The 26015-nt window shown below is 55.2% G+C and overlaps 1 protein-coding gene across 6 annotated transcripts in view; it reads left to right on the top strand.

Moving 5' to 3' along the window:
- Nucleotides 1-5656: 5656 nt before the first annotated feature.
- Nucleotides 5657-26015, top strand: part of MOB2 (MOB kinase activator 2) — a 63893-nt gene continuing 43534 nt past the window's right edge. The window contains exons 1-3 of one of the 6 annotated variants that reach the window (XM_070565950.1): nucleotides 5747-5803; nucleotides 8683-10589; nucleotides 10774-11038. Coding sequence is in view for 1 of the 6 variants with exons in the window: in XM_070565946.1 (XP_070422047.1) it covers nucleotides 5787-5803 (17 nt within the window). In the remaining 5 variants the exon portion in view is untranslated. Of the gene's footprint in view, nucleotides 5804-6336; nucleotides 6508-6588; nucleotides 6783-8682; nucleotides 10590-10773; nucleotides 11039-26015 lie in introns of those variants that run through there. The other 5 variants (XM_070565947.1, XM_070565949.1, XM_070565948.1 and 2 more) reach the window with 5 other exon arrangements.

The raw sequence follows: 26015 nt of genomic DNA, 5'->3' as shown, positions 1-26015 counted from the left end.
CAAGGTAAGATGAGGTCATTAGGGTGGACCCTAATCCGATGACTAGTGTCCTTATAGAAAGAGGGACGTTTGGACACAGAGACAGAACACACGCAGGGAGAATGCCACGTGAAGACGGAGGCAGAGGTTGGAGGGATGCGTCTACAAGCCAAGGAGCGCCATCGCCACCAGGAGCTGGAAGACGCAAGGATCCACCCCTAAGACCCGCTGAAACCTTGATTTCAGACTCCTCGCTCCAGAACTGCAAGAGAACACATTTCTGTTGATTTCAGCCTCCCCCAGTTTGTGGTCATTTGTTACAGCAGCCCTAAGAAACTAATACAACCTCCCACCAAAATCTCAATTCGTTTTTTTCTAATGGTTAAGTTTATACACATAAGTCTTAAAGTGACAGCCAATGTGTTGGGGGTGGGGGGAAGGGAGGATGGGGGGAGGCGGTGCTGGCACAGCATCTGAACTTAGCACAGTGATGACCCTCTGGACAGCAAGGAAAATACAAGAAGTTGTTAACTTAAAAGGTTCCAGTCTCCTCCAGGTGCCAGCAGCCCTCAGTTAAATACACAAGCTGGCATTCTGGGAGCAGAGGCACTGGTTGTCCCTGGTTCTCAGTGGACCTTGGCTGGTCAAAGTGTTCATCGGGGGTTGTTGCAATCACCTGCATGTTCCAGGGAGGGGGCTTCGAGGAGGAGGAGGAGGGGTGCCAGGTGTGAAGTGGGAGGGTGACAGTGCGCAGTGATGAGGAAACTGGAAGCACGAGCACTTGGCCCCAAGGCCTCCCAGGGTGTTACCTGGGCCAGGTTTCTTCGCCACACCTGCAAGACGGGCCCCTGAGGGCGCTCACCGGAGGGTGCAGTGAGGGGCCATGGGTGGTGCACAGGAAGCTTTAGCCTGGCTCCTGGCTGGTGGGAAGCACCCAGAGGTGACTCAGTGGTATTGATTACTAGCGCCCCTACTGATAGGTGGCCCTGAGCCCTGATTGATCCCTGGCAGAAGTCCACCCCTCAGAGCAAAATGCACCACACGGGGCTCTCCTGCCTCTGCGGGTGGTGGTGAGGGGTGGCTGAAGCCCGGAGGTCTCTGGGGGCAGCTCGGCCTTTCTGCCACTGCTGGACAGGAGTGACCACTCTGCAGGCTGCTCTGGCCAGTGACCACCTCCAGTGTCTCCTCAAGACCCAGGGAGGAGAGCTCCTCTGGGAGGCAGGGAAGACAGCAGGCTTGGAACAGAGGGTTCCTCGGCTCCCCACCTGCTCGCTGAGGGACCTTGGACAAGCCCCCGTCCCTCTGGGGGCCTTGGTCTCCCACCTGATAATCGCTGCCTGGAACCATGTGGGGACTGAGTTAAGGAGCATGTGTCGGGCAGCTGGTCCAGCACAGGGCTGCAGAAAGGCATCTGTGGTATCTGCTGAAGGCTTGGAAGGGCCGATGCCCTGGGAGGGAGGAAGGCGGGGGGCAGGGGGGCAGGGGGCCACTGATCACGGCAACTCCCAGGGGTTTGGCTTCCCGCAGCACCTTCCCCAAAGCAAACCCCTAGGCTTCTCTGAGACGAGGCAAACACTGACCCCCTGGGGCGAGGGGATGGTGGGGCTGCTGCGACTGGGCTGGCCCTCTGTTGGCCAGCACTGCTGTCCCTCACCCTCAGCCTTACTTGGGACTGTCCCAAGCACAGGAACCAGCTCAGGAGGTGAGAGGGACCCACGGTTCTCTGCCCTCCGGAGTGCAGGAGAATGTGTGTCATGAGGCCCGCCCCACGCCAAGGCTTCCTGGGGGGCAGCTGGACATGGTGAGGGAATGCTCTGGACCCACTGACTGACCACATCTCCACTGGCTGTCAGGGGAAGGGAGAGCGGCCGGAACATCTGCCCCCATACTGTGGGCAGGGGCCCGCCTGGCGGCAGTGAGCAGGCCCGTGGGACAGACAGGGTCAGGCCAGAGGCGGCAAAAAAGAAGGGGCTTGTGTCCTGGGTCAGCCATTGATCAGTCAGTTTTGCCTCCTAGGATTTGGCCATGCAGCCACCCTTGTCCTGGGAACCTTGTCCTCCGCCCCAAACTCTTTGCTGTTGGCAGGGCTGGTTCCTTGTGAGGGATCTGACCCGGGCGGCTCCATGGCTGTAGATGGCTGTCTTCTCCCTGTGTGTTGTCACACCGTCTTCCCTCTGTGCTCACATTTCTGCCGTTTTATAGGGACACCCGTCATATCAGATTAGGTGCTCACCCTCCTGCATTATGTCCTCATCTTAACTAACTGCGTCAGCAATGACCCTATTTCCAAATAAAGTCACATTCTGAGTTCCTGGGGGTTACGACGTCAACATACCTCTTTTGGGGGGACGGGCACATCTGGCACTCCTCGTCCCTATCGTTGGTGTTTTCTGCAGAGTGCTTAGCACTTTCTAATGTGTTAGTGTCTCTCTTTCTTTTTCATTGTCTGCACGCACTGGTCTGTAAGCTCCACGGAGGCAGGTTTTCGTCTGTTTATCTACCACTGTATTCTGAGTGCCTAGCACATAGCTGGTGCTCAGCACTGACTTGCCAAATGAATGGATGGACGGAAAGAAGGAAGGGCTAAGTGAAACCCTACAGCTCGACCGCCCTGCCAAAATAGTAGACACAAGCAGAACTTCATCTCCAGAGAAGTCACAGAAGTTAGTGCCTCCATCAAAGACCTGAAAGATGCAAGGACAGGGGTCCTGTCACATTCCGATTTCACTCACATACCTTGTCTGTACAGGAGACGGAGGCATGTCGGTGATTGACAGTGGGTCCCTGCAAGTTTAAAGACACGATGATTCCAACTGCAGCTGTCCTTCCAAATGTGGTGTCCTTCCTAGAGCAAGTCAGCACTTATTCAGTGATGGATCCGGCAGATACTCCCCTCCCCATCCCATAAACCGAGCACGCCAGGAGCAGTGTGCCGGGACCAGTGTTCATTGAATGTGCTGTTCTTATCTAATTAACAAGAGACCTAGGAATCTACCAGCTCTGCATGTGCCCCAGATGGAGAAACGGGTTCAGCTGAGGCTGCAGTACAAGCACTTCTACCCCTTAGCACTTCTGACTCAACAGATCCAGTGGTGCTCGATGAGGTGCTCATGGAGATTGTGGCAGACTCTAACAGAAGGGCGAGATAGGAGGCCCCCAGGGTTTTGGAGCAAAGCCACATCCTCTCAGGAAATAAATCATGATTCTTTGAGACACAAGCTTTGGCTTGCCACTGGGCTCCACTTCAGACTATACATAAGACCATGGGACATCACATGACCATGTGATCCGAACTGCCCATTACAGACTGGGCGATGTGAAGCCATAAAGTGGAGCTTTCCCAGTAGTACTCCATCATCAAGGGGGAAGGGGTTCACCTTGAGCACAGGTAAGTTGCACGAGCAGGTGGGTCACACTCCCGATAGGCGTAGTCGTACCTCCCTGCTCCCCCACCTTCAGCCTACACCTGTGACCTCATGAAACTCCTTATGACATGTTTGGCAACATTGTTATTCCCATTACACTAATAAAGAAACTGAGTCACAGGGACATCAAACAACCTGTCCAAGTCACCCAGCAAGTGGAAGAGCAGGGACCTGAACCCCAGATTATGAAGGGGACATAGGATTGCTGGTACAGGAAGGAAGATGGTTGGAATCTGGGGGATTGCCCGAAACACCTCCTAGGACTACCACGCCCAAGGGTAACAGCTCATAGAAGATTATAGCAGCCAGATGCAGGCAGGATCACCCAGCGCTCATATTCCTCAGGAATGATGGTTTGGGTCACTGTTCTAGGTGCAGATGCAACCTACGGAGGGGCTGGCTACAGGCAAAGTCATAAATACCAACCCCTGCCGCTTGTCCAGCTGTAGAGATGAAGACCCTAGCATGGATCTGCATGTTCTTCCTTTCTGAGATATCATATGTTAAATGAATTCTCCTCTTCTTTGTCTTTCCCATTTTATCTCACGTGGTTCTTGGTGGTAAAGTTTGCAAGTTTCCCCCATGAGCTTCACAGTCACAAAGGCAATAGAGGGAGAAGGGATAAAGTGTGCATCCTGGCACTCCCGACAAGACCCGGGTGGGCCTGTCAGGGAGGGGTGAGCAGACTTTCTCAAGTATAGAAGGGCAGTTGCATCACGATGGGCAGCACCTTTTTTTTTTTTTTGTTTCATCTTTTCATTAGTATCGGTGTTGACCTTAAAAATAAAAGTCAGTTATTTTACCAGCTGAATGGGTTTATTGGGGAACAGCAAAGAATTGCAATTCAGGACGTACAATCTATGAACCACAGGCAGGTCCAGGGAAACAAAGCAGAGGATCTTCTCCTACAGAGAAGGGGAGTGGGAGGCGCTGTCGTACAGGAAGAGTCGCTGGAGGAAGATGGGCGTCGGAAGTGTAGTGGCCTTTCATTGGCTGAGTTGTGACAGTCTCTCATTGGCTGAGCTGCGGGGCTTCTCATTGGCTGAGCTGTAGCACTTCTCATTGGCTGAGCTGCAGTGTTTCTCATTGGCTGAGCTGCAGCATTTCTCATTGGCTGAGCTATATTATTTCTCATTGGCTGAGCTGCGGGGCTTCTCATTGGCTGAGCTGTTGCCGGGTGAGAAGGTAATCTTCCCTCCTCCTCCTGGAGTTAGCAAAGTAGTGTCACTTGCTCTAGAAATGCGAGTACTCTCCTCCTGTTGCGATTGACGGACTGGTGCCTACCCTGGGTCTCCCCTGCCGGCCTCACCGCTCCACTCTGAGCGGGTTTCTGTTTGCTGATTTCCGCATGGGCGTGGGAAGGATGATGGCTGTTTGTGTAAAGCAGCGAAACGGGGCGCCCGTGTCGGGTGGCTTTCATCTTCGCCTTCGAGACGACCTGGGAGGACAGGCGCCGGCTGTGGCCTCGGCAGGGCCCCGCGGGAGGAGGCCTTGTGGAGGAGGCCCCGTGGAGGAGGCCACGGCTGCAGCCCGGGCGTGAGGGGACGGTCCGGGGGTGAGGGGACGGCTCAGGGGTGAGGGGAGGGTCTGGGCGTGAGGGGACGGCTCGGGGGTGAGGGGACGGTCCGGGGGTGAGGCGACGGTCCGGGGGTGAGGGGACTGCTCGGGGGTGAGGGGACGGTCTGGGGGTGAGGGGACGGTCCGGGCGTGAGGGGACGGTCCGGGGGTGAGCGGACTGCTCAGGGGTGAGGGGACGGCTCGGGGGTGAGGGTGAGGGTCCGGGCGTGAGGGGACGGCTCGAGGGTGAGGGGACGGCTCGGGGGTGAGGGGACGGTCCGGGGGTGAGGGGACTGCTCAGGGGTGAGGTGACGGTCCGGGCGTGAGGGGACGGTCTGGGCGTGAGGGGACGGCTCGGGGGTGAGGGGACTGCTCGGGGGTGAGGGGACCGTCCGGGGGTGAGGGGACCGTCCGGGGGTGAGGGGACGGTCCGGGCGTGAGGGGACGGTCCGGGGGTGAGGGGACTGCTCGGGCGTGAGGGGACGGCCGGGGGTGAGGGGACGGTCCGGGCGTGAGGGGACGGTCCGGGGGTGAGGGGACGGCTCGGGGGTGAGGGGACGGTCCGGGGGTGAGGGGACGGTCCGGGCGTGAGGGGACAGAGAAGGTCAGGTTCCAGGCGGGGCAGGCGGGGCCTACGCGCGGTGGGCGGGGCCGCCGAGCATCGGGGACTACGTTACCCAGCAGGCGGCGCGCGGATGCGTCACTTCCTGCGGCGCTCGCGGCGCGCGTGTGGGAGTGCGCGAGCGAGTGTTTACTTCCGGCGCCGCCGCCGCGGGCTGAGGGCCGAGCGTGTCGGGCGGCGGGCGCGGCGGGACCCGCGCAGCCATGGACTGGCTCATGGGGTGAGTCGGGCGGCCGGCGGGCGGGCCGCAGACGCGGGGGGTCCCCGGGGCGCGCCGCGGGCAGCACCGGTCAAGGGCACGGGGCCGGGCGGAGCGGGCTGGGCCGGCGAGGGGCGTCTTCACGGGGACGGAGACGGGAGCGGGGCGCCGGTCGGAGCTCTTCGGAGCGGGGCCGGGGTCGGGGAGCGGGGCGCCGGTCGGAGCGCGGGGACGGAGCTCCTCGGAGCGGGGCCGGGGCCGAGGGACCGGGCAGGAGCAGCCTGGAGCGGGGCGAGGGCGTGGGAGCCGCATGGGAGTGGGGACCCGGGCCGGGGCGGGGAGCGGGGCGCCGGTCGGAGCTCCTCGGCGCGGGGCCGGGGCCGGGGAGCCGGGCGGGAGCGGCTCGGAAAGGGGCGAGGGCGCGGGAGCCGCATGGGCACGGGGCACCGGGCGCCGGGCGCGGGGCGGCGCCCGCCTGGGCAGGACCGGCGCTCGCGCTGAGCTCCGCGCCCCGGTTCCGGCGGCCGCACCTCGCGGCTGGGTGTCGGGTGGCTGGGCGGTCTGACGGGGTGCGGCTCGCGCCGGCCGCTGCCGGGAGCTTGCTCCTGGAGGAAATAACTTTAACGCCGGCGCCGGACAGCTCCCCCCAAACGAGGGAGGAGAAGCCAAGCAAGTCGACTTTCCTAAAGCGCCCGCCGGGCTGGGGCGAGGAGGCGAGCGGGCAGGTTGGCGGGGTGGGGCGGCGGCCGTGGGCGAGGCCAGACGTCGCCGCGACCGCGCTGCCGCGGGCCGGCAGGCCGGAGGGTGGAGTCGGAAGGAAGCTCGGAACGGGGGCAGCGGGCTGGGCTTGCTCTCCCGTTTGCTTTTGTGTTTAGCTTGCTGGAAGTTAGAGGAACGAGCAGAAAGTCACGCTGTCTTCAAAAAGTTTTTCAAGCTAAAGTGATCTTTTCTTTAACGTTTTTCTTTTTGAGAAACAAGAAGGGCAGGACCTTTTCACGGGGTAGCGTGGTCCTTCTACATTCGTGCCTGGCCCAGATCTTAGCAGTACCCCTCCCGGGTCAGGGTGGCTCTTCCAGGGCTCGGGTGGGAGAGGGGAGCGGGTGCTCTTGGCTTCTGGCTGGCAGGAGGGCTTATGTAGACGCTGCAGTCCTGGAGGGAGGTGAGAGGTCTGAGCGGTGGCTTCTTTCATTGTCTGTCCGGCTGTCTTGGGTGTAGGGCAGAGTGGAGGGTGCTGTCCGGGTACCCAAGGAGGTGAGTTAGAGCCGTCCTTGACTGCAGGTTGGGTGGAGTCTGGTGAAGGGGAGGACCAGGGAGACAGCAGCGCGAGGGATGAACCAAGAGCCCAAGAGAGGTGCCAGGTGTGGCTGGGGAAGGCCCAGAGCCAGAGTGCGGGGGTCGGGGCGTCTGTGGGTCATGCAGGGGATCAGCCGCGGAGCGGGACAGCTGGTCTGGCTCCTTGGAGAGACGGCACTGCCCTCCCAGCCTTGCTGCTTGTTGGCTGTGTGACTTCAGGTGGTCTGCTCTTTCAGAGCCGTCTGTGGAAGGGGAATTGGAGTGCCTGCAGCGCGGAGAGATGCAGGAGGATAAGCTGGGGGGTAGAGGTGGCACTGGGAATGCTGGCTACTCTTGGCCTGGAGAGATGTTTGTGGGAGGCCTTTGTAACCCACGGGCCGGGAGTTTAGGGCCAACAGCTGTGTTTGCTTTGTGTCGAGTTGTAGACACTTGCTTTCTGCCTTTATGGGGAGGGACCACGTTGGAGGCAACCTAGCCCCCAGTGAGTCTGTTTCAGAGCAGTAGACTGTTGACTGGGTGAGTTGAGTTCGCAGGCTTTGTGTCAGGAGGACCAGCCTGTCGGCTGAGCTGCTGAGGAAGCAGCTGATTGTGTTGTGTCTGTGTGTGATTATTACATGGGGGCCCATGAGAAGCAGGCACTGCCTGGAAACTGACCAGCAGTCTGACTTTTAAACTGATGGAGGTCTGTGTTTTCTGGACTTCCCTGTCATCATTGGAATACCCAGAAATTAACCATAGTTAGGGTTAAGGGGGCTGGTTCTCAAGGCCCTTGTCAGGACTTTGGTAACCAGGCAGTCATCTGGGTAAGGTCAGTGAAGCACTGTCTCGTGGGCCCCTGCTGGGGAAGCTGGTCCAGGTGCTGCAGGAGGACAGCTCTGCAAGGGACAAGGCTCGGAGCTGCTGCTTCCCTGGGCCCTAGCAGGAAGGGGCATTCGCTGCTGCCTGGCTGTCAAGTAGGCAATTGCAAAAGGGCACTGAGATCTCAGAAGAGGGATTGGGATGGAGTTTGGCCATCTTTGTACCTGTGTTTTTAGATTTAGTGGATTGCGTATTAGACGTTGTCAATCATGAATTCCTTAACAATTCTTTAGCTGTGAACCACCTCCCCTGTTAAAAAAAAAAGTGATATAATTTCAGTAGTCAAGTACTGGTTTTCTTCAAGAGATTGTTTTCAAGGTGGTGTCTTAGGATGCCAGCGCCGGGAGGGCCCAGGTGCCCTCTGTCCCTCACATGTTTACTGAGCATCTGCTGTAAGATTTCAAGACGCTGAGGCCTAGACTTACGACTGCTGAGTGAGCGAGCAGCAGAGACCTGGGACGCGTCCTGGCCCCTGATGTGGAGAGCCAGCCATCGGGGTGTGAAGGAGCTCGCTCCTGCGGACATCTTTTGCGTGCTCAGTGCTGGGGTTTTAGTTGGCCGGTAATCTTTTAACCGTTTCAGGCTGGAAGAATTGAGGAAATGTGTTATTTTTACTATTTCTTGATATTTTTGTTAGTTCATACAGTTCAGTGTCAACCAGGTAGTTTGGAATACGGTTCTCTTCTAATGTTTTAAGTGTTTTTTGTTCTTTTTTAAAGAAAGAGTTTCCTTGCATTAATTCACCTCAGGTGACAGGGCGTGGACTCAGCTGTAGGAGCAAAGAGTGCTCCCTCCTTCCTTTGGAGCCTGCCACAACGAGAAGAATGGTGTACCGTGTGCGGACAGAGCCCCGTCTTCCCTGTCTCTGAAAGGCCTTGCTGAGCAAGCGGCAGCCTTACCTTCAGCTCCCCCAGCCGCGTCTGAGGAAAGGGAGGTCCGGCAGGAAGCCTGCTTGGGGAAGCCAGAAGGAACGCAGCGTGTCCCGACTTGCTGCTGGGGTTTGCTGGGACTTACTTGGAGGAGAATTTTGAGAGGTGTCACTGGCACCCATCTGTCTTACTGTGCACTTCCTCTGCTTGGCCTTGAGCTGCCGTTAAAGTAGGTGTGTAGTAATTTTTTCTTTCTTTTTGCAAAGAGTCATTTCTAATGTGAAAAGGGCCCCCACTTCTTGTGTAGTCCACTCCTGTTGTCCTTGGCGCTTTCCATTGTGGCCAGTGGATGACAGGGTCCCACCCTTGCCACTGTGAAGGAAGTGAGCCCAGAAGAGCGGCCGCGTGAGCGACATCAGATTCCACGTGGTCTGGGACCGTGAGGAGCCACACTGCACAGGGCTCGGTTGTTTAGGGAGGACTTTTGTCCTGTCCGTAACTGGCAGTGTTAGGTGTTTGTGAGAGAACGATAAAAGTGCAGCTTAAATTTTCCCCGCGGCAAGGCACAATCCAGGAGCTTTGGAGAATCTGGGAATGCACTTCTGCCTGGTGGGAGCAAACTGGCCCTCCTGCTGGGCCTGGGTGGGGCCCCCCCAGGTGGAATTTGCAGGGACATGCCCACCCTCCAGCCTGGGCCCGCAGCCGGGATGGGGGCAGACACACACCAGCAGGCCCCCTTTCTGGGGCTGCGTGCTGCCTGGATGTGGGCGTCCTCCTGTTCCCCACGCAGCAAATGAGGTCGGTGAGGGGTAGTTTAGAGCTTTCTGGCTCTGGCGCAGGGCAATAAACGTCCAGTGTTGGCGACTTACTGCGGAGTGCGTGGCCATTGGTGCTCGTGGTCGGCTGACAGGTGTCTGCTCAGCGGCTGCAGCGCCTTCTGGCCTGTCTGGCTCTGCCTGCAGGAGTCTTGTGCTCAGGCGAAGGAGATAAAATCCTGTGGCCATGTGTCTGCAGGGGTCTGAATGGGTGTGATGACTGTTTTTCTTCCTCTTTGTGCTCGCGGGAGGATGTTGCTGGTGGCCGACAATCGAATCTGGTTGTGGGGGACCCAGACTGAACTTGCTTGAGTCTCTAGAGTTTTTTTAAACAGCCTTACTGAGGTATAATTTACATACCATAAAGTTTACTTGTTTTAAGTGTACAGTTAAGTAGTTTTAGTAAATTGCAGAGTTGTATGATCATCACTACAGTTTAACTTGAGAAGGTCGCCATCACCCGCAAAAGAAACGTTGTGTCCATCAGCAGTCACTCCCTGTTTCCACCCCCGCCCCGGGCAACCGCTGGTTTACCTTGTCTCTAGATTTGCCTATTCTGGGCCTTTCGTAGAAATGGGATCACGACATGGGGTCTGTTGTGACTAGTTAGCTTGGTGTTGTAAAAGTTCATCCTGGTGTTGCGTGTGTCAGCCCTCCGTCCTTTTCATCGCCAAGTGATCCTCCCTTGTGTGGAGATGTGTGTGGTCTGCTTCTCTGTTGATGTCTGCGTAGTTCCTGCTTTTTGCCAACTGTGAGTGGTGCTGCCGTGACCCAGCCTATTCTGACAGCGAGCTGGACCACTTCTTTAGCCGAGGACGCCTACAGGTCCTGACTGCGTTTGCCGTCGGTCATGGGCCAGGCCCTGAGCTGGGGATCAGAGCTTCCAAGATGGAGAAGACACAGCTTCTGCTCGCTCACGCTGGTGAAGGAGGGCGGTGGACACGGCGGTGGGAGCATGGAGGAGTCACCGAGGTAGAGCTGGGTCGGGGAGGCCAGGCCGGAAGGGTGTCTTGGAGCAGGGGGGTGCTCAGTTGGGTCGTATAGGAGGGTGTGTAGGAATTCTCCAAGTGTAAAGGAGGAAAGATTGTGGTCCAGGAAGAAGGAATGGCATGTGCAAAGGCACAGAGGCCTGAGTGGAAAAACTGTCCTCCACCAGGGACCCCTGGCAGCTGTGGTTGCAAGAACACAGGAGGACCCTCCCGTGGCAATCGTTTGGGCCTGGTGTGCTGCCATGTTTGACCTGGCTGGTGTTGCATTCCCAGCCACCTCACGGAGCCCTCACATGGAGCCCTTTGTGGAACGAACACCTCCGCTGGGCCACTCCTGGCAACACATCGTTTCTCACTTGTCCTCCCGCACTCAGTGTCTCCTGGGAACCCTTGGCAAAGTGTCCTCGAAGCTGTGCTGCTGACGGGAGACTGGTAGGACGGGGACTCCCTTGCGGTGCCACATAACAGCTCTGCTAGGGAGTGGGCAGGGGGCTGGCGGTAGGCAGGGCTGCCTTTCCTGCTGCAGGTGCTCTGAGACGAGCTGCAGCCTGGAGTGCTCGCCCTCTGCTGCGGGCCTCAGTGCTGGTGTTCTCACCACTGAGCGTCGCTGCCTGATGCTTGCCCACCGAGGCCTCTTCCCCAGGATGCTGGGGGGCTTGCTGCCAGGTCTTGTTGGCACAAGCTAGTCTTGGCTTGGGAGGGGTTCCCTTGGTACAACAAGGCTGTTGTCAGCTCCAGAACCTCCTCTGGGAGGGAGCCATGGTCTTTCCCATGGCCTCTGCCGTGGTTTGGGAAGGTGGATATAGGAGGCCACCTTGGTGGGGACTCCATGTCGATGTCCTGTTTCTCCAGCATTTCCTATGTTGTCCTTGCAGTGGTCCTGGAAACTTAGGCAGGCCAAACCCCATGTCCCTGGTTTTGTCGTGAATGTGCTTGTGTGGCACGTGAGGGAGGCTGAGCCCAGGTGTGGATATGCTGGACCAGGCACCCTCTGGACTTTTGTTGGGTCGTGCATCAGCCCTGGGAGCTAGTCTGGGAGGTGGCCTCGGTCCCCGATGGGGACTTCTGTGTGCCGTTCCTCCTGCCCACGTCAGCCCTGTCCGGAAGAGGAGGTGGCGTGTGCTGTTCCTGCCTGACTTGGCAGGAGTGCCTCCCATTCTTTGTCTTCGCAGTGTTTGTTTTTCTTTCTGCACAGGATTTCTCCTGGATGGAGCACACCCATTGGAGTTCAGTGCTGCTCCCTAGGACAGTGCCTGGGAACGTGGAAGCAGGAACAGTTGAAACTGGAGGATAAAATGTGGAAGCTTAGAGAGAAAAGGAGGAGTTGGTGGCCGGGAAGTCTAGGCCACGTGTGATCCGTGCTACTGTTTTCACTGGAACCGTGTGGCTTTGGGCTGTGGCCATGTGCATGTTGTCACCTCCTGGTTTCCTTCTCTTTGAGGAAGGTTTCCTTTGCTCGCACGAGGGAGCCGATAGGCACAGTTGTCTGGGGTGGAGTGTTTGTTCTGTCCTTGCCTGCAGTCGTGTGTACATCCCAGGAATAACATAGGATGTAGTTACTGCCTGTTACACCTTTTCATTTGCTTGTTTGGACCGTTGCTGCTGTCTTGGGTAGTGGTGGCGATTTGTGGTCAGTGTTGGTTAAGTGTTTTCGTGTGGATGAAGGCAGGGAGCTCCCACAGAGGTATGCAGTTTCTGCCCCGAAAAGGCAGGCTGAAGTTGGAAAGCAGAGAGGCGCACCATCTTCCCCTCAGGGTCGATAGAATCCCCTCCCACTGTCGTGCCAGGCTGGCCCTGGGCCAGCAGCCTGTGCTCCCCGAGGAGCAGCACCTCTGGAGCCTCTTTGTTTCGGTGTTTGGCCTTCATCGCCCGTACCCACTGAGCCCCTACTCTGCTGGGACTGGGCTCCAGAGTGTGGAAAATGCCGGGTGGCCCTGTGGGAGCCAGATGGGCGTGCCTGGGAGTGACCTCTGGGGTGTAAGATGAACTTGGGTGCAGCTTGTCTGTGTCAGCCCTGGGCCTGGGTCCTCTGCTGTGGGGGAGCTGCTCTGGGGTCTCCCTCCCAGCATGCCTTGAATTCCCATGCTGTCACGTGTTCTTCTGGTGTCACGTGCAATAAGGCACTTTGTCATAAATGGTGCTGTGAAGTGTAGAGTGTGAGCCAGAGGCTCTCTGACCTCTGATGTGTGCTGCATACTGTCTGCAGACACTATTCTGAGCACTCAGGAGGCAGCTGTGAACAAAGATGGGGGCCCTTTGCCTGGGGCAGCTGCCGTGCTAAAGGTGGACGGGAAGTAAGGAGTAGGGGTGTGGCAGGTGGAAGCGATGCCGGTGGAAGCGATGCAGGTGGGAGCGGGAGAGCCATTTTAGTAGGGGTCTCTGGAAGGCTCTTTGAGAAGATGCCATTGAGCTAAAACCTAGAGAAGTGAGAGAACTTGCCACGTGGATGTAAGGGGGGTTGACTAGTTGCATCCTAGAAGGAAGTGTGTCCTCTGCCCCCCATATCACCAATGACTTGTGAATTTTTTATTCTTCCAATATTTTACAATCTGTTATGGTCTTGATTATTTTGGGTGTGTGGGTTGTGGGAGCTCGTTTAAGTTGGCTCTTGTGTCAACTGAGTAGAGAAAGAGAGGGAGCAAAACCTAAAAGAGAGCAGGAACAAACGAACCTCACAAGTGTACTGATAACCACAGAGAGAAAAGCACTGTTCTGACCAGCACCTCAAACAGCTGTGACTGCGTGCTGTGTGTGCAAGCGCACATGCGTGTGCAGGCATAGGGAGACTCTAAGGACAGGTTGACTTCTCGGGAGGGTTGTGGTGAAAGTAGTATTGGTGTCGTGACTTGAGAACTAATTTATGAGTATTGTACATTAAAACAAACAAGTATGTCAGTGTCAGCAACAGCCAAGGTTTCGATGTTAAAGAGATACAATGTAAAATAAAACCCTGAGGTTAAATTGGAAATACTACTGTGAACTAATAGTTTTATGTGTATAACTCCTAGCTCTGTCTCTGGACACTTGTATATGCACAGCCCTGCTGGGAGGGGACTCTGTGGCTTCTGCTGCGTGTGGTATGCTTGAATGGTCTGCGCAGCTTGCCCAACCTCCCCGAGACGCGCCCTTTTGAGTGCAAGCCCCAGTGGTGGCCTGATGGGGCCGCGCCATCGCCCGAATGGTCGCCCTGTCAGTCCTGGCAGTAGCGCGGTTGGCTGGGCCAGTTTGCAGGTGTGTGTTCCGCATTGTCCTGGGGGCTTGCGGGCTTGGCCCCACTGGGTCAGATAGACACAGCTCTCTTCGCGGGCTGTCTTAGCAGTTCCTGACCTGGGCTTGGGGAGGCGTCTGTGGCTGTGAAATCATCCACAGATCTCAGTGGCTCCATTGGAGGACCAGGTTGATGGGTGGGGCCTCACGCGGATGGCTGAATTGGCCCCTCGTTTTCCCCATGTGGTCTCTCTCCACATGACTCTTCACAGTCTAGAGCAGGGTTCTCAAGGTTTTTGGTCTCAAGACTCTTTTACATTCTTAAAAATTAATGAGTTTGTATATGGCGTACCCATCAATATTTACCATTTTAGAAATTAAAATCGAGCTCCTGGACTACACTGGGGGGACCGTGGCTCTGGGGCTCTCCCTGTGGCCTCCCTAGCAGGAGAACCTTCACACCAGGCAGGCCACAGTGGAAGTTGCCAGAAGACGAGAGTGTCATTTCTGCCACTGTTGGTCAGACAGGTCACAGAGCCGCCCAGATTCGGGGGTGGGACTGGGGTGATAGGGGACAGACTCTGCCTCTCTCTGGAGGGTCTCATGTGTGGGGAAAGGGAGGGTTGCTGGTAGCCCCATTTGCAGATAGACAGACAAGTGTGGGAACACTGGGTCAGTTGTTACCGAGAGTCCAAGTGTCCATGACAACTCGGGGCCTTTTGTCTGAGTGGCAGGTCAGGTAGTCAAGGTCAAGAGCACAGGTAAACCTATTGTTCTGCACAGACGGTGTTTAAGAGGGTGGGGCATATGGGCCAGATGGTTTGGGGTTGCATCCTGACTCTACAGCTTCGTGAGGCAACCTGCTTCACTTCCCTGAGCCTCAGCATCCTTGTCTGAGAAGCGCACTGAGTTCTTGTGGGATTTTGTGAGATGTCTGCAGGCGGGAGGCTGTTGTGGAGAGGGCCCTCCGTCCCCTCAGGCTGGTCGAGAACTCCTTTCTCTGCCTATAATTCCCTCTTGAAAATGCCTGGGGGAAGTCGTCCTTCTCCTGCCTTCTCCCCCACGCCCCACGTCATGTGTTGGCTGAGCGGCTGCGTGCATGCAGAGTGCCTGCAATAGCAGGAGGGGCAGGTGGTCAGGCAAGGCCTGGAGTACAAGGTGCTCTGCACAGCCCTGGCCCCCTTCCCTCTCACTGAGAACCTCAGCTGTGCTGCAGCCCTGAGCTCATCCAGGCTGTCGTCCTGCCTGTCACCTCACTTTGTCACTGTCACCTCTGCCAGGCTCTTGGAGTGCTGCTGTCGAGAGGGGTTAGCCATTGTGACCTGATCCCTCATGAGAGCCTGGTCTGACGACTCGTCACCACGTAGGAGTGGCTGCTCTCGGCCCTGTGGCGTTGGTGCTTCTCCACAACGTGGTTGGAGGGTGTTTGGTGCTTGGACCACAGCCTGGGGGTTCTATGGCTGGTCTGGCTTTTCAGGGTGACTGCTGGGCAGAGGGCAAGAGGTCAGGGGCTTGGCACTCTCTGGAGGCTGCCTGATCCCATTCCCATGTACACAGTGTCTTCCATCTGTGACCTGCCCGTTCCTGGTCTCGTGGGGCCTAAGCTGGTAGGACATCATGGGGCATGGTTGCCCTCCCCTGCCAGAAGCCCCCCCAAAGCTGAGACTGACCCCAGGGTAGTACTGGCACACCCCATTTGCTCTCCTGCGTGCACCTTTGTGCCGTGGGAGCTGCCAGGCCACCCCTCGTGTCGTCTCCCACATCTGTCCACCCATAGCACCAGGTATCGAAGGCATGACTGCCTTTGTAATCGAAGATGTGGAGTGCTGTGGCCCTACTCTCTGTGGTCTGTTGCCTTCTTTCTTGAGAGTCCGTTCCTGGTACCCGCAGGGGAGTCCCAGAGCAGCTGTGTGGAGGCCGGGCCGGTGCTGGCCTGGCCTCTACCTGAGAGTGGCTTTTTGTTAGCATTGTCATTTTCTCCTAGTGTTTTAAAGGAATGTCCTCCTCCCTCTGGGCGCCTGCCTTGTTCATCTCTCCCTCTCATGAGTTAGGGCAGCCCTCTTTTCCTGGCCCTCCTTCCTCTAACCTTTTTGGTGGAGTATTTTTCCCACAGCAGGGCTCTGATGTGCCTTCTCCTGCTTGAAACGGTGATTGGCTGTTACCTCCCTGCGATGTGGCAGCCCGGAGGTCCAGGCCCTCTGCACACAGATGCACCTTCTCTCTCGGTTCTCATCATGCTTCTCCTTGGGGGACTCCGAGGTGGCTGTCCCATGCCAGGCTCCTGCTCCCAAGTCCCCCTCCCCCAGGAGGCCCTCCTTGGTCACCCCAGGGCCAAGGTCCTGCCTGGCTTCGCCTCCCTTCCCTCAGGGTTTGCCCCTGCATGCTGCTTGTTTCTCCCTGCTGCCTTTCTGTTCCCCTCTGTCTGTTCTTCCCCTCCCTGTCCTGGCTTGCTGCGGGAATCCGGCATGTGATGAGCAGTGCCAGGGTGAGGTGGAAAGGTCTCTGAGCAGAGGCCATGCCTAGTGCCCTTGCCTGCCTGCGGGCGGCCTCTGAAAGGGGACACTTGGCTTTAGAATGAGGCCATGAGCCTGCATGGAGGTGTCTGATCCCAAGTAAGGGGTGCCTGAGGGCACGGTCTCCACAGCTTGGCCCTCCTGCTGGCCGAGCAGTCCACCCAAGCCTGGCTTCGGGATGCACACATGTGCTCTTCACCCTGGGCTTACTCATTTTGGCAGCTTCTCAAGGGAGCAGCGAGGGGTGTTACCATCTGATGTTGGGCTTGTCTTTGATCCTGGCTGACCACTTCTACTGGCCACTTTGCTGTCAGTGCCATAAGCATGGGGCCTGAAGGCTGAGTGGTTTGGGGGCACCTCCTTGCTCGTTCTCCAGCCCCACCCCCCACCAACCATGAGGGCAGTGTGGAAGGACCCAGCGTACTGTAGGCGATTGGTGAAAAGGCAGCAATTTCACAGTGGTGGTTCCAGAAAGGGCTGCCACCTTCTCCCCAGGCAGGCCTTTGCGGAGGCCGTGGAGACGCTGGCCTGTGGCTGCAGTGGGTTGGCCGGTGCCTCAGCCTGATGCTTTGGTTGTTACCAAGCAGGTGGTTTGGCGAGAACCAGGGACACTCTGTGGTGGAGGCTTAGCTCCCTCATGGCTCGTCCACAGGACTTAGAACCAGTGGCCAGCTCAGTCCTCTTGCGGGTCCCCCTCTGATCCACACTTGGGGCCCATCTGTGCGGTCCAGCTCACCAAGTGGGCTCTGGCTTCTGGATGTGACTGTGGCCCCTCCGGCTTGTCCCCTGGGTTCCTCGGGAGCTGGAGGTAGTGGAGAGGAGTGCAGAGGATGACCCCTCCAGAAGGCTGAGGAAGGTGGGGATTTTCACCAGTTCCAGCTACTCATTAACTTGGAGCTTGTAAAACAAACACGCCTCCAGGGGCGGCTGTATTTATTCCAAGGCTGCTCTCTACTGGGGGGCTGTCTGCTCCTTAACTGTCAGCCTGAGGTCCTGGGACAGCTTGGGGCGGGGGGGCCTCTTCCTGCAGGGACGGCCAGGGGCCTGATTTACTCCTCAGCAAATGTGATGCGAGTGCCAGGTCTCCCCGAGGGCATGCAGCCTAGTGCCCATCCGCCTTGGGGGCGAAAACAAGAGCAAGCCTGCCATGGTGGGGAGAGCACCTTCCCTGCCACTCTGGCTCTGGCTCTGCTGTGGGGCTGGAGGCAGAGCTCCATGTTGGGTGTAAGCATGCTCGGTTCTTGATTCTCAAACATGTGTGGCATGTGCCTAGCTGAGTGTGGCCCGTCATGTTCCCAGTTCTTCTTTGTGGGACACCGCCTCACCATGGCTTCACAGCAGTGCTGGTCCTGAAGCCAGGATCTGAACTGGCGATCCGTGGGCTGCTGAAGCAGAGCGCGCAAACCTAACCGCTCTGCCCCCCAGCCGGCCCCTGTGTTACTCTTTTATGAGAACATCTCTGCCTTGTTGACAGTGGTGAATCATCTGCCTGGTCTTTTCTACTGAGTGATTCAGCTTTCTTATGACTGGCTCGAGTCTGTATATTTTGAGGGTATTAATCCAAATATTAAGGTTTCAGAGCTTATTCTTAAATAGACAGGTAAGAACAAAGACAGAAACTGTGGGAGATGCTAGAACCCAAGGAGGTGGCTATCTCCACGGCCTCCCTCCTGGGCTTACTGTGTTTCCTGTGGGCACTCATTCCACAGCGAAGCAGAGAGCAGGTATGGCTGGACCAGGCAACCCAGAGGAGTCAAGGGCCATCTGTATTCCAGGAGACCAGAGTGGTAGCAGTGGGCAGCAAGTGCAGTGGGGTGTGCCCATGTGTGTGGACGTGTGCCTGTGTCCAGGCCGAGAGAGCTCCGGGACCTATTGGGCGGCTCAGGCGCAGTGTGGGGAGGGCCAGAAGAACCGCCCAGAGCTTGATGCTTTTCCTTCCTGGGTGCTATGTGAGGGCTGATCCTCTCTTTGTTCCTTGTTTTCTTCACAGTCTTCACCATCACCACCTAACCTCCACATACACACGTGTGCACATACACACACGAATTGTTGGAACTGTGAGTGCCATTGAGTTCGTTCTCTTGTGAGAAATTTAGCTCCCCTTGGCATTGTGAACTGTTTGGGAGCCCCCACGTGCCTGGTGCCCTGTTGGGTCTGTGTCTGGTCACTGGGGCTGTGGAGACTGTTGAGATGGCAGTGGACACGGGGCCACGTGAAGAGCCTGGAGCAGTTTCTCAAAGTGTCAAGGAACACTTACTTGTCTTCTGAGATGCCCGGATGAATTTAGGCAGCCAGATGAGGGTCCTCATGGGAGCTCAGGGCCCTGAGCAGTCCCGAATCAGAGAACTGTGGTTAACTGCTGCCCAGCGGCTCACACTCTCTGTCCTCTGCCCCCCTGGCGTCCCCGTGGAGCATTGACCCTCACCACCCTCTTCCCAGTCTAGCTGCCCCTGTGTTCTCTCTCGCTGTTGGAGGTGACAAATGAACAAAAAAGGCCCAAAAGCTGTCCAAGGCCGTGGGTCGTCCATAGGCTGTTCTGCCGTGTGATCACTCCTTCCCCATTGCTGAGGGGTGCAGAGGTGACCCCTTCCCAAAGCCTGGCATCCTCTCGGTGGTCCTCTGGAAGTGCCCTTACTTCCTGCGATGGACTGTGGGGTGTTGCCACGCTCACTGTCTTTCCTTCCTTGTCCTGGACAGACAATGTGCTGGCCAAGGGCTAGAGGGACTTGAGAGGGTGCACAGGGCCCAAGGCTGCTGAGTTTTCCTGAGGATCACTCATGGGGGGGTGTGTGTGTGTGCGCGCGCACACACACAGTTGAGGACCTCCGCTTCAACAGGAGAGCAGGGCAAGTGCCTCTGTCTCCTGGGGCAGCTCTCTCTCCCTCTGTGAGAGGAGCGTGTTCTGCTGGACTGACTTTCCTGTGCCCTGCTCCCCATGATAAATTGTGTTACGCATGCTTCCCTTTTGCAGTGGGCTTCATCTTCTCTCCCCAGATGCGCAGGTAGCTGCTGCTGTACGTGGTGTGGTCAGGGGCAGGGAGCGGGCCCTTAGACTGGAAGAAGGTGGGTGCCAGGGCCCCCTGAGCCTGCTATGCGCAGCTGGCCCCAGTGAAGGCTGGGAGGCATCTGCCCAGCAGGCACTGGTCCTGAGAGGGGGCGCTGGCAAAGAGGCCTGGGCGCCCAGTCAGCATGCATTCTGCAGGTCAGGCAATTTGGAGTCTTGACTGCTCCCTGAGTCTCAGCACAGATTGGGGGAGGGCACTCACAACCCCTGCCCTGCAGAGTGGTTCTGGCTGGGACGTGGTTTCTAGAAGGTGCCTGGTGTTACTGCAGTCAGGTTTGCGGGTTCCAGGGGGACTGATGTGCGTTAGCCCCAGAGAGTATGAGAGGTGCCAAGTGCATGGGGAGTGTGTCCTGTGGTTCGTGCTTGGAGTCATGCAGGCTGTCCTTGCTGCCTCCCTGCCTGGCCTGCTGCCTGCCTCCTGGAAGCAGGGCATCTGGATGAGCTCCATGGCGCCACTTACAGAGGGAACTTGTTTCCAACTTGTGCTTTGGTTCTTGGGATGCTGTTTGCAAAGTGCTTCTCAACCTGACGTCTGCTCCTGCACTGTTGGAGTGGAGACCTGGAGGCTTCTATGGAGATGATTGCTGTCGGTAGGGGCTTAGAAACTCTTCATAAGGAAAATCTTTGTTCTCAAGTACATTCTATTGTTCCTGCTGAGAAGGCCTCCCACCTTTTTGGCTGAATAAGTGCTGGGCTCAGCGGAGCTCTGGTGAGAGTTCTGGCATTTATAATTCATGTAAAAGTAAATATGTCGTCTTGTTGTGACCTTGTTGGCTTTAGTGTCCTTCCTCCAAGGCCAAGTGGAGCAGCTGTTTCTTTATGAGAGTGGTCATCAGTGCCACAGTGCTTCACTCTGGCTTTCTTCACAGGAATGATCCGTAGGAGAGGCAGCCACGGTGTTTGGGGGAAGCTGTGCTTCCTCTTGGGGTGCTTTGCACTCTGTACTGTTTTTCCCATTTATTGTCTCCTTCTCAAGGGACTCTTGGTTTTAAGGAGGAGCATTTGTGGTTTGCTGTCCCCTGAGGTCTGAACTGTCACCAGGAACGCGGCAGGGCCCTTGGTCTACCGACGGATGTTCACTCTCCTGAGATGGCTCTGTGCAAGGGTGCAGACTGCTGCCGTGATGGTGGAGCTGGTGCCCTTGAGGGCCTTGGTGGAGCTCCTGCCCCGCTCACGCAAGGGGCCAGGGCCCTGAGCTGGATTCCCGCCCTGGGCCACGTCATGACCAAGGAGCCAACGGTATACCATGGGAAAGGAAAGGACAGTCTCTTCAGTGAATGGTGTTGGGAAAACTGGACCACTATCTTACACCATACACAAAAATCAACTCAAAGTGGATTAAAGACTTGAATATAAGACCTGAAATCCTATTACTCCTAGAAGAAAATATAGGCAGTAAGTGCCTTGACATCGGTCTTGCAGTTTTTTGGATATAACACCAAAAATACAGGCAACAAGAGCAAAAATAAGTGAGACTGCCTCAAACAAAAAAGCTTCTCTACAGTTAGGGAAACCATCAGCAAAATGAAAAGGCAATCTATGGAATGGGACAAAATATTTGCACCCCATATATTTGATAAAGGATTAATATCCAAAATACAGGAGGAACTAAAATGAGCAAAGACCTGAATAGACATTTTTCCAAAGAAGACATACAGATGGCCAACAGGTATGTGAAAATCTGCTAAACATCACTAATCATCAGGGAAATGCAAATGAAAACCACAATGAGATATCACCTCACACCTATCAGAATGACTGTCATCAAAAAGACAAGAGATAACAAGTGTTGGCGAGGACGTGGAGAAAAGGAAACCCTGTGCACTGTTGGTAGGAGTGTAAACTGGTGCGGCCACTGTGGAAAACAATGTGGAAGCTCTTCAAGAAATTAAAAATAGAACTACCATATGATGCAGCAAACCCACTTCTGCATATGTATACAAATGAAATCATTATCTTGAAGAGATATCTGTACCCTGTGTTCCTTACAACATCATTCACAGCAGCCAGCATATGGAAACAACCTGAGTGTCCATCAACAGATGAGTGGATAAAGAAGATGTGGTCTATATATGCAATGAAATATTATTCAGCCTTTAAAAAGAAAGAAATCCTGTCATTAGTGACGACGTGGATGGACCTTGAGAGCATTATGCCAGGTGAAATAAGCCAGACACAGAAAGACAACTACTGCATGGTATCACTTATATGTGGAATCTAAAAAAAGAATTGACCCCATAGGAACAGAGTAGAAAAGTGGTTGCCAGGGGCTCTGGGGTAGGAGAAATAGGAAGAGGCTGGTAAAAGGGTACAAACTTTCAGGCAAAAAAAAAAAAAAAGTTCATCCTGACTTTGCCTCTCCTCCTGTGCCTGCTTTCTTGAGGTCCCTGGATAGCCCCTGGGGAGGATATGGAGCTGCCCTGCTGGCCTGGGACCCCAGGAAAGTGTTGGGAGGCTGAGCCCATCCACTTGCCCTGCACATCCTTGTGACAGCTCCTCGGCTTAGCTGTACCCTAACCATAAAGATTTGAAAACCACTGTTCACATGTTTGACCCAATTTAGAGAATAGTCAACCAAGCAATGGCAGTCTGCACACCCTTTTTAAGCATTCATGGAACATTTACAAAAACTGATGGAAACGTCAGCAATTTCAGCGAACTGAAACCATCCAGAGTATGTTCTTGGCCAAAGTGGAATCAAACCAGAAGTCAACAACAAAGAGATAGGCTAACTCCCTATATTTAGAAATTAGGAGAGACACTTCTAAGTAACAGTGGGACCAAGAAGGATTTGTAATGGAAATTAGAAAATATTTTTAGCTGAAAGATAACAAAAACACCTCCTATCAGGACTTTCGCGATGCAAATAGACCAGAGTAATTTAGAGCCTTCGATGCACGTATCAGAAAAGAAGCAAGCCTCTGAGTCACTAATGGGACAGCAACATAAACCCAGAGAAAGGAGGAGGGAAATAAAGATGTGGGTAGAAGCTACCGAAACAGAAAGTGAGTCTTCAGTAGAGAGACTCAGTAAGGCCAGAGTTTGATTCTTTGAAAATAGGAATAAAGTGAGAGGGGAAAAGAGAAGGTACACATAGCCAGTCTTTGTAATAAATTGTGCCGGGTCAACTGGATATCCATATATTTAAAAAAAATCTTAGCCCATACCTCACACCATGCAAAGAATAGTAGAGCCAGGAAGAATGCAGTTGTCAGTGTGAAAGCTTCTAAAGTGGTGCTGTCCAACACCATGTGTGGTCATGAGCTTGGGGGATGTGCTAAAGTATACAATACACTGGATTTTGAAAAGATGATATGAAATGTTATTAATGTTTTTATATTCAGTACATGTTGACATGACAATATTCTGGGTTAAACAAAATATATTATTAAAATTAATTTCACCTGTTTCCTTTTCTTCTTTTTGTTCTGGTGAAGGAGATTCGCCCTGAGTTAACATCTGTTGCCAATCTTTCCCTCTCTTTTTTTTGTTATGTGCGCCACTTTCACAGCATGGCCACTGACAGAGGAGTGGTATAGGTACACTCCTGGGAACCGAACCCAGGCTGCTGAGTGGAGCACATCAAACCTTACCATTAGGCTACTGGGCTGGCCTTCTTTTACTTTTTTAATGTGGCTACTAGAAAAATCTAAAATTGCGTACGTGGCTTGCATATATGGCTTGTGCTATTTTCTTCTGGGCAACACTGTTCTATAAGATAACATAGAAGATGCTGTTCTTGACCCTTGAGTTAAGAAAAAATTTCTTAAATAGGACCAGGAAGTACTAATTTTAGAAGAAAAGACAGATGTTTTGGTGTACATGAAAATTAAGAAGCTCTGTTCATCAGGAGAGACCCCTCAGAGAGTGACAGGGCCAGCTGCCCACCGGGCAGTGCACTGCCCATGGCTGATGAAGGTCGCAGCAGGAGGGAGTCCCACAGAGGACCACACAGGAGAGTTGTACAGATGCCTCACAAAAGGGGCCACAGACGGCTCCTAACCAGAGGAGGGGCGCCCTCTGGCACTGCTTATCGCAGTTGGGCCGGGCCGCCCCAGCCTCAGGACCGCACACTGTGTGTCTGTCATGTTTCGGGCTCCAGGCACTGGATTGCACGTCAGCAGCCTTTCTGTTAACCCCCTGCATTTCCTGTGTGGTGCACTTCTTGAGGTGTCAGCCTGGTCCTTGCGTCCGGCTTGTGCCTCTCGGGCCCTGTGGCAGTTTTGCCTTCTCTGTCTTCCTTCCCTTTGAATTTGTGTATTGTCGTTCCTGTCTTCAGTCACCTTCCTCCGTACTCCCTGCCTTCTATTAGAGGGTATTTACGGCATGCGCCCCAAACTGAGGCAGTCTCATGCTCCTTAGTGGCTCTGTCCTCCTCCCTCCTGTCCCCGAGATACTAGGGTACGCAGATGTGTTTACCCTTCCCCTTGAGTTACAGGCAGTGTTGATGTGCTTCTTAATTCTCTGCATTTTGATCCCCCCCCGCCATGTTACCATTGTTTTGTAGACTTGGTATTGATTTAAATTTGCACATTTTCTTCATATAAAATTTCTGTGAATTTACCATTTCTTTGCTTCATAGTTCTCCTGGAATTTTGACTCCCCTCTGTGGCCAGTTTTTCTCTGCCTGAAGGATGTCCTTTCATTTTCTTTCTTTTTTTTTAAAGATTGGCTTTGAGCTAACATGTTGCCAATCTTCCTTTTTTTTCCTTCTTTTACCCAAAGCCCCACAGTACCTGGTTGTATATTCTAGTTGTAGGTCATTCTAGTTCTTCTATGTGGGATGCCACCTCAGCATAGCCTGACGAGTGGTGTTAGGTCCTGACGAGGGTCCAGGATCCAAACCGGTGAAACCCTAGGCTGCCAAAGTGGAGTATGTGAACTTAACCGCTTGGCCACGGGGTGGCCCTGGGAAATGGTTTTTAGAGACCACATTCCAGGTGCCAGGACTGCCCATTGCTTTGAATGGGCTGTTGTTTCTCGACCACATGGAAAGACTAAAGGCGCCATGGAATCACACAAAGTCTGATTAAGCCAGTGGAGCTTAGGTGCTGTGGGGGGAGGGAGCAGAGCTGGAGATAGATCTCCTGAAGGACAGATGGAGGCCATAGGGCAGGTGAGCAAGAAGCGGGTGACATGAGTGGATGCCCCCCTGCAAGGCTGGAGGGGCGGGTTTCACGTGGCCTCATAGAGTTGAGGTGTTCTCCAAGCATATCGGAAAGCTGTCAGAGGCTCAGCGTGACCAGGCTATTTTCCCAAGGTTACTGCAGGTACTGCATGGAGAGGACCTGATGAAGGAGGCCAGTTAGGACACCTTCTGGGGTCCCAGCATGTGGCAGTGCCAGCTTGCGGTGACTGAGGTGGAGATGGAGAGGACCAGGTATTGGGCATCCTGAGCTCTGACTGTGACCTGCACTCCTGCTCCCTCCTCACCCCACACCTTGAGGGGTGTTCATTGTGACCCTATTTTATAGCGACAGAAACAGGCACAGAGCAGGTAGGAGGCTGCCTCATGACTGAGAGGCATGGGCTCTGGAGTTGAGCTGGCCCAGTGTGCTCAAGTCTGCTCCGGGGTGCTCTGGTCAGATTTGAGAAATAACCCAGGGGACTGATGGTGGGTTTCACTTTGGGGCGGGAAGTGGTGCAGATGGTGGCCAGGCACAGCATGGACACGAGTGAGCTGGGGGTAATTTTGCTCCTGAGATGCAGGCATGGACGTCCTGATTGCACTTCCAGCACAGGAGCTTGAGGGGCCACGATAGCCCTGGTGGAATGGAGCTGCGAGGTGGGCTGTGGGCATGCTGCCCCAGGAGTTCAGAGAGGCCTGGCGAAGCCAAGGGATGGGGATGGAGGGCAGAGCTGAAGAGCAGGTGCAAGACTGAGCCCCTTGGAGCTCCAAGAAGAGGAGCTGGACCTGGAGCCCAGAGTGGGTGTGGTCCCTCTGGAGGCCCACGGTCAGCCGCATCACAGGTTGGCTTTAAGAACATGGGGCTGAGGGTGACCTTAGCTGGAGCTGTTTTCTTGTGTGGAGGGGCAGGCCTGTGTTTGAACCTCAGGGAAGGTAGAGGTGGAGCCAGAGATTGAAGCCGGAGCTTTCCAGAAGCTTGGCTCTGAGGGAGAGAGGAGAGTGTGGCCTGTTGGATTTGCGCCCCTGCCTGGCCCCCTCAGGCTTCTCCCTTGTTCTTCGGGTGTCGTTTGCGTTTTCTCACATTGGGCTCAGGGACCATGCCGGAGAAGCCACCAGAGGGGGATTTCTTCCTGCTCGATCCTTCACCTGTGCTCACTGTGCAGAACTGCTCCCCTGGGGTGACAGAAGGGTAGTCAGTCGGATGTAGCAGCACCTTGGAGGCAGCCAGTGCTTGGCACCTTCTGTTTACACAGCTCTTGACACTGCATGGCAGAAGGAGTCGACTTTTCTACTCACAGCCACGCTTGCCAGAAGGCTCTCGTTTTCCTCATCACTTCAGTTCTGTTAATTTTGAAAATGAGCCCTCACATCGTTCAGAGGCTCACGGGGCACGTGGCTGCTCACATGGCTGCTCCTGGTGGCCCAGGCTCTCTCCTCTTGGGCAGTACGCCCTCCTGTGCCCATGGGCATCCAGGAGGTGGGCTGGGGTCCTGCGAG

This window comes from Equus przewalskii, chromosome 11, assembly GCF_037783145.1.
Source record: "Equus przewalskii isolate Varuska chromosome 11, EquPr2, whole genome shotgun sequence".
NCBI classification, from domain to species: Eukaryota; Metazoa; Chordata; class Mammalia; order Perissodactyla; family Equidae; genus Equus; species Equus przewalskii.
The sequence above is the reverse complement of the archived record's forward strand: the minus strand, read 5'-3'. Positions and strand labels throughout refer to the sequence as shown.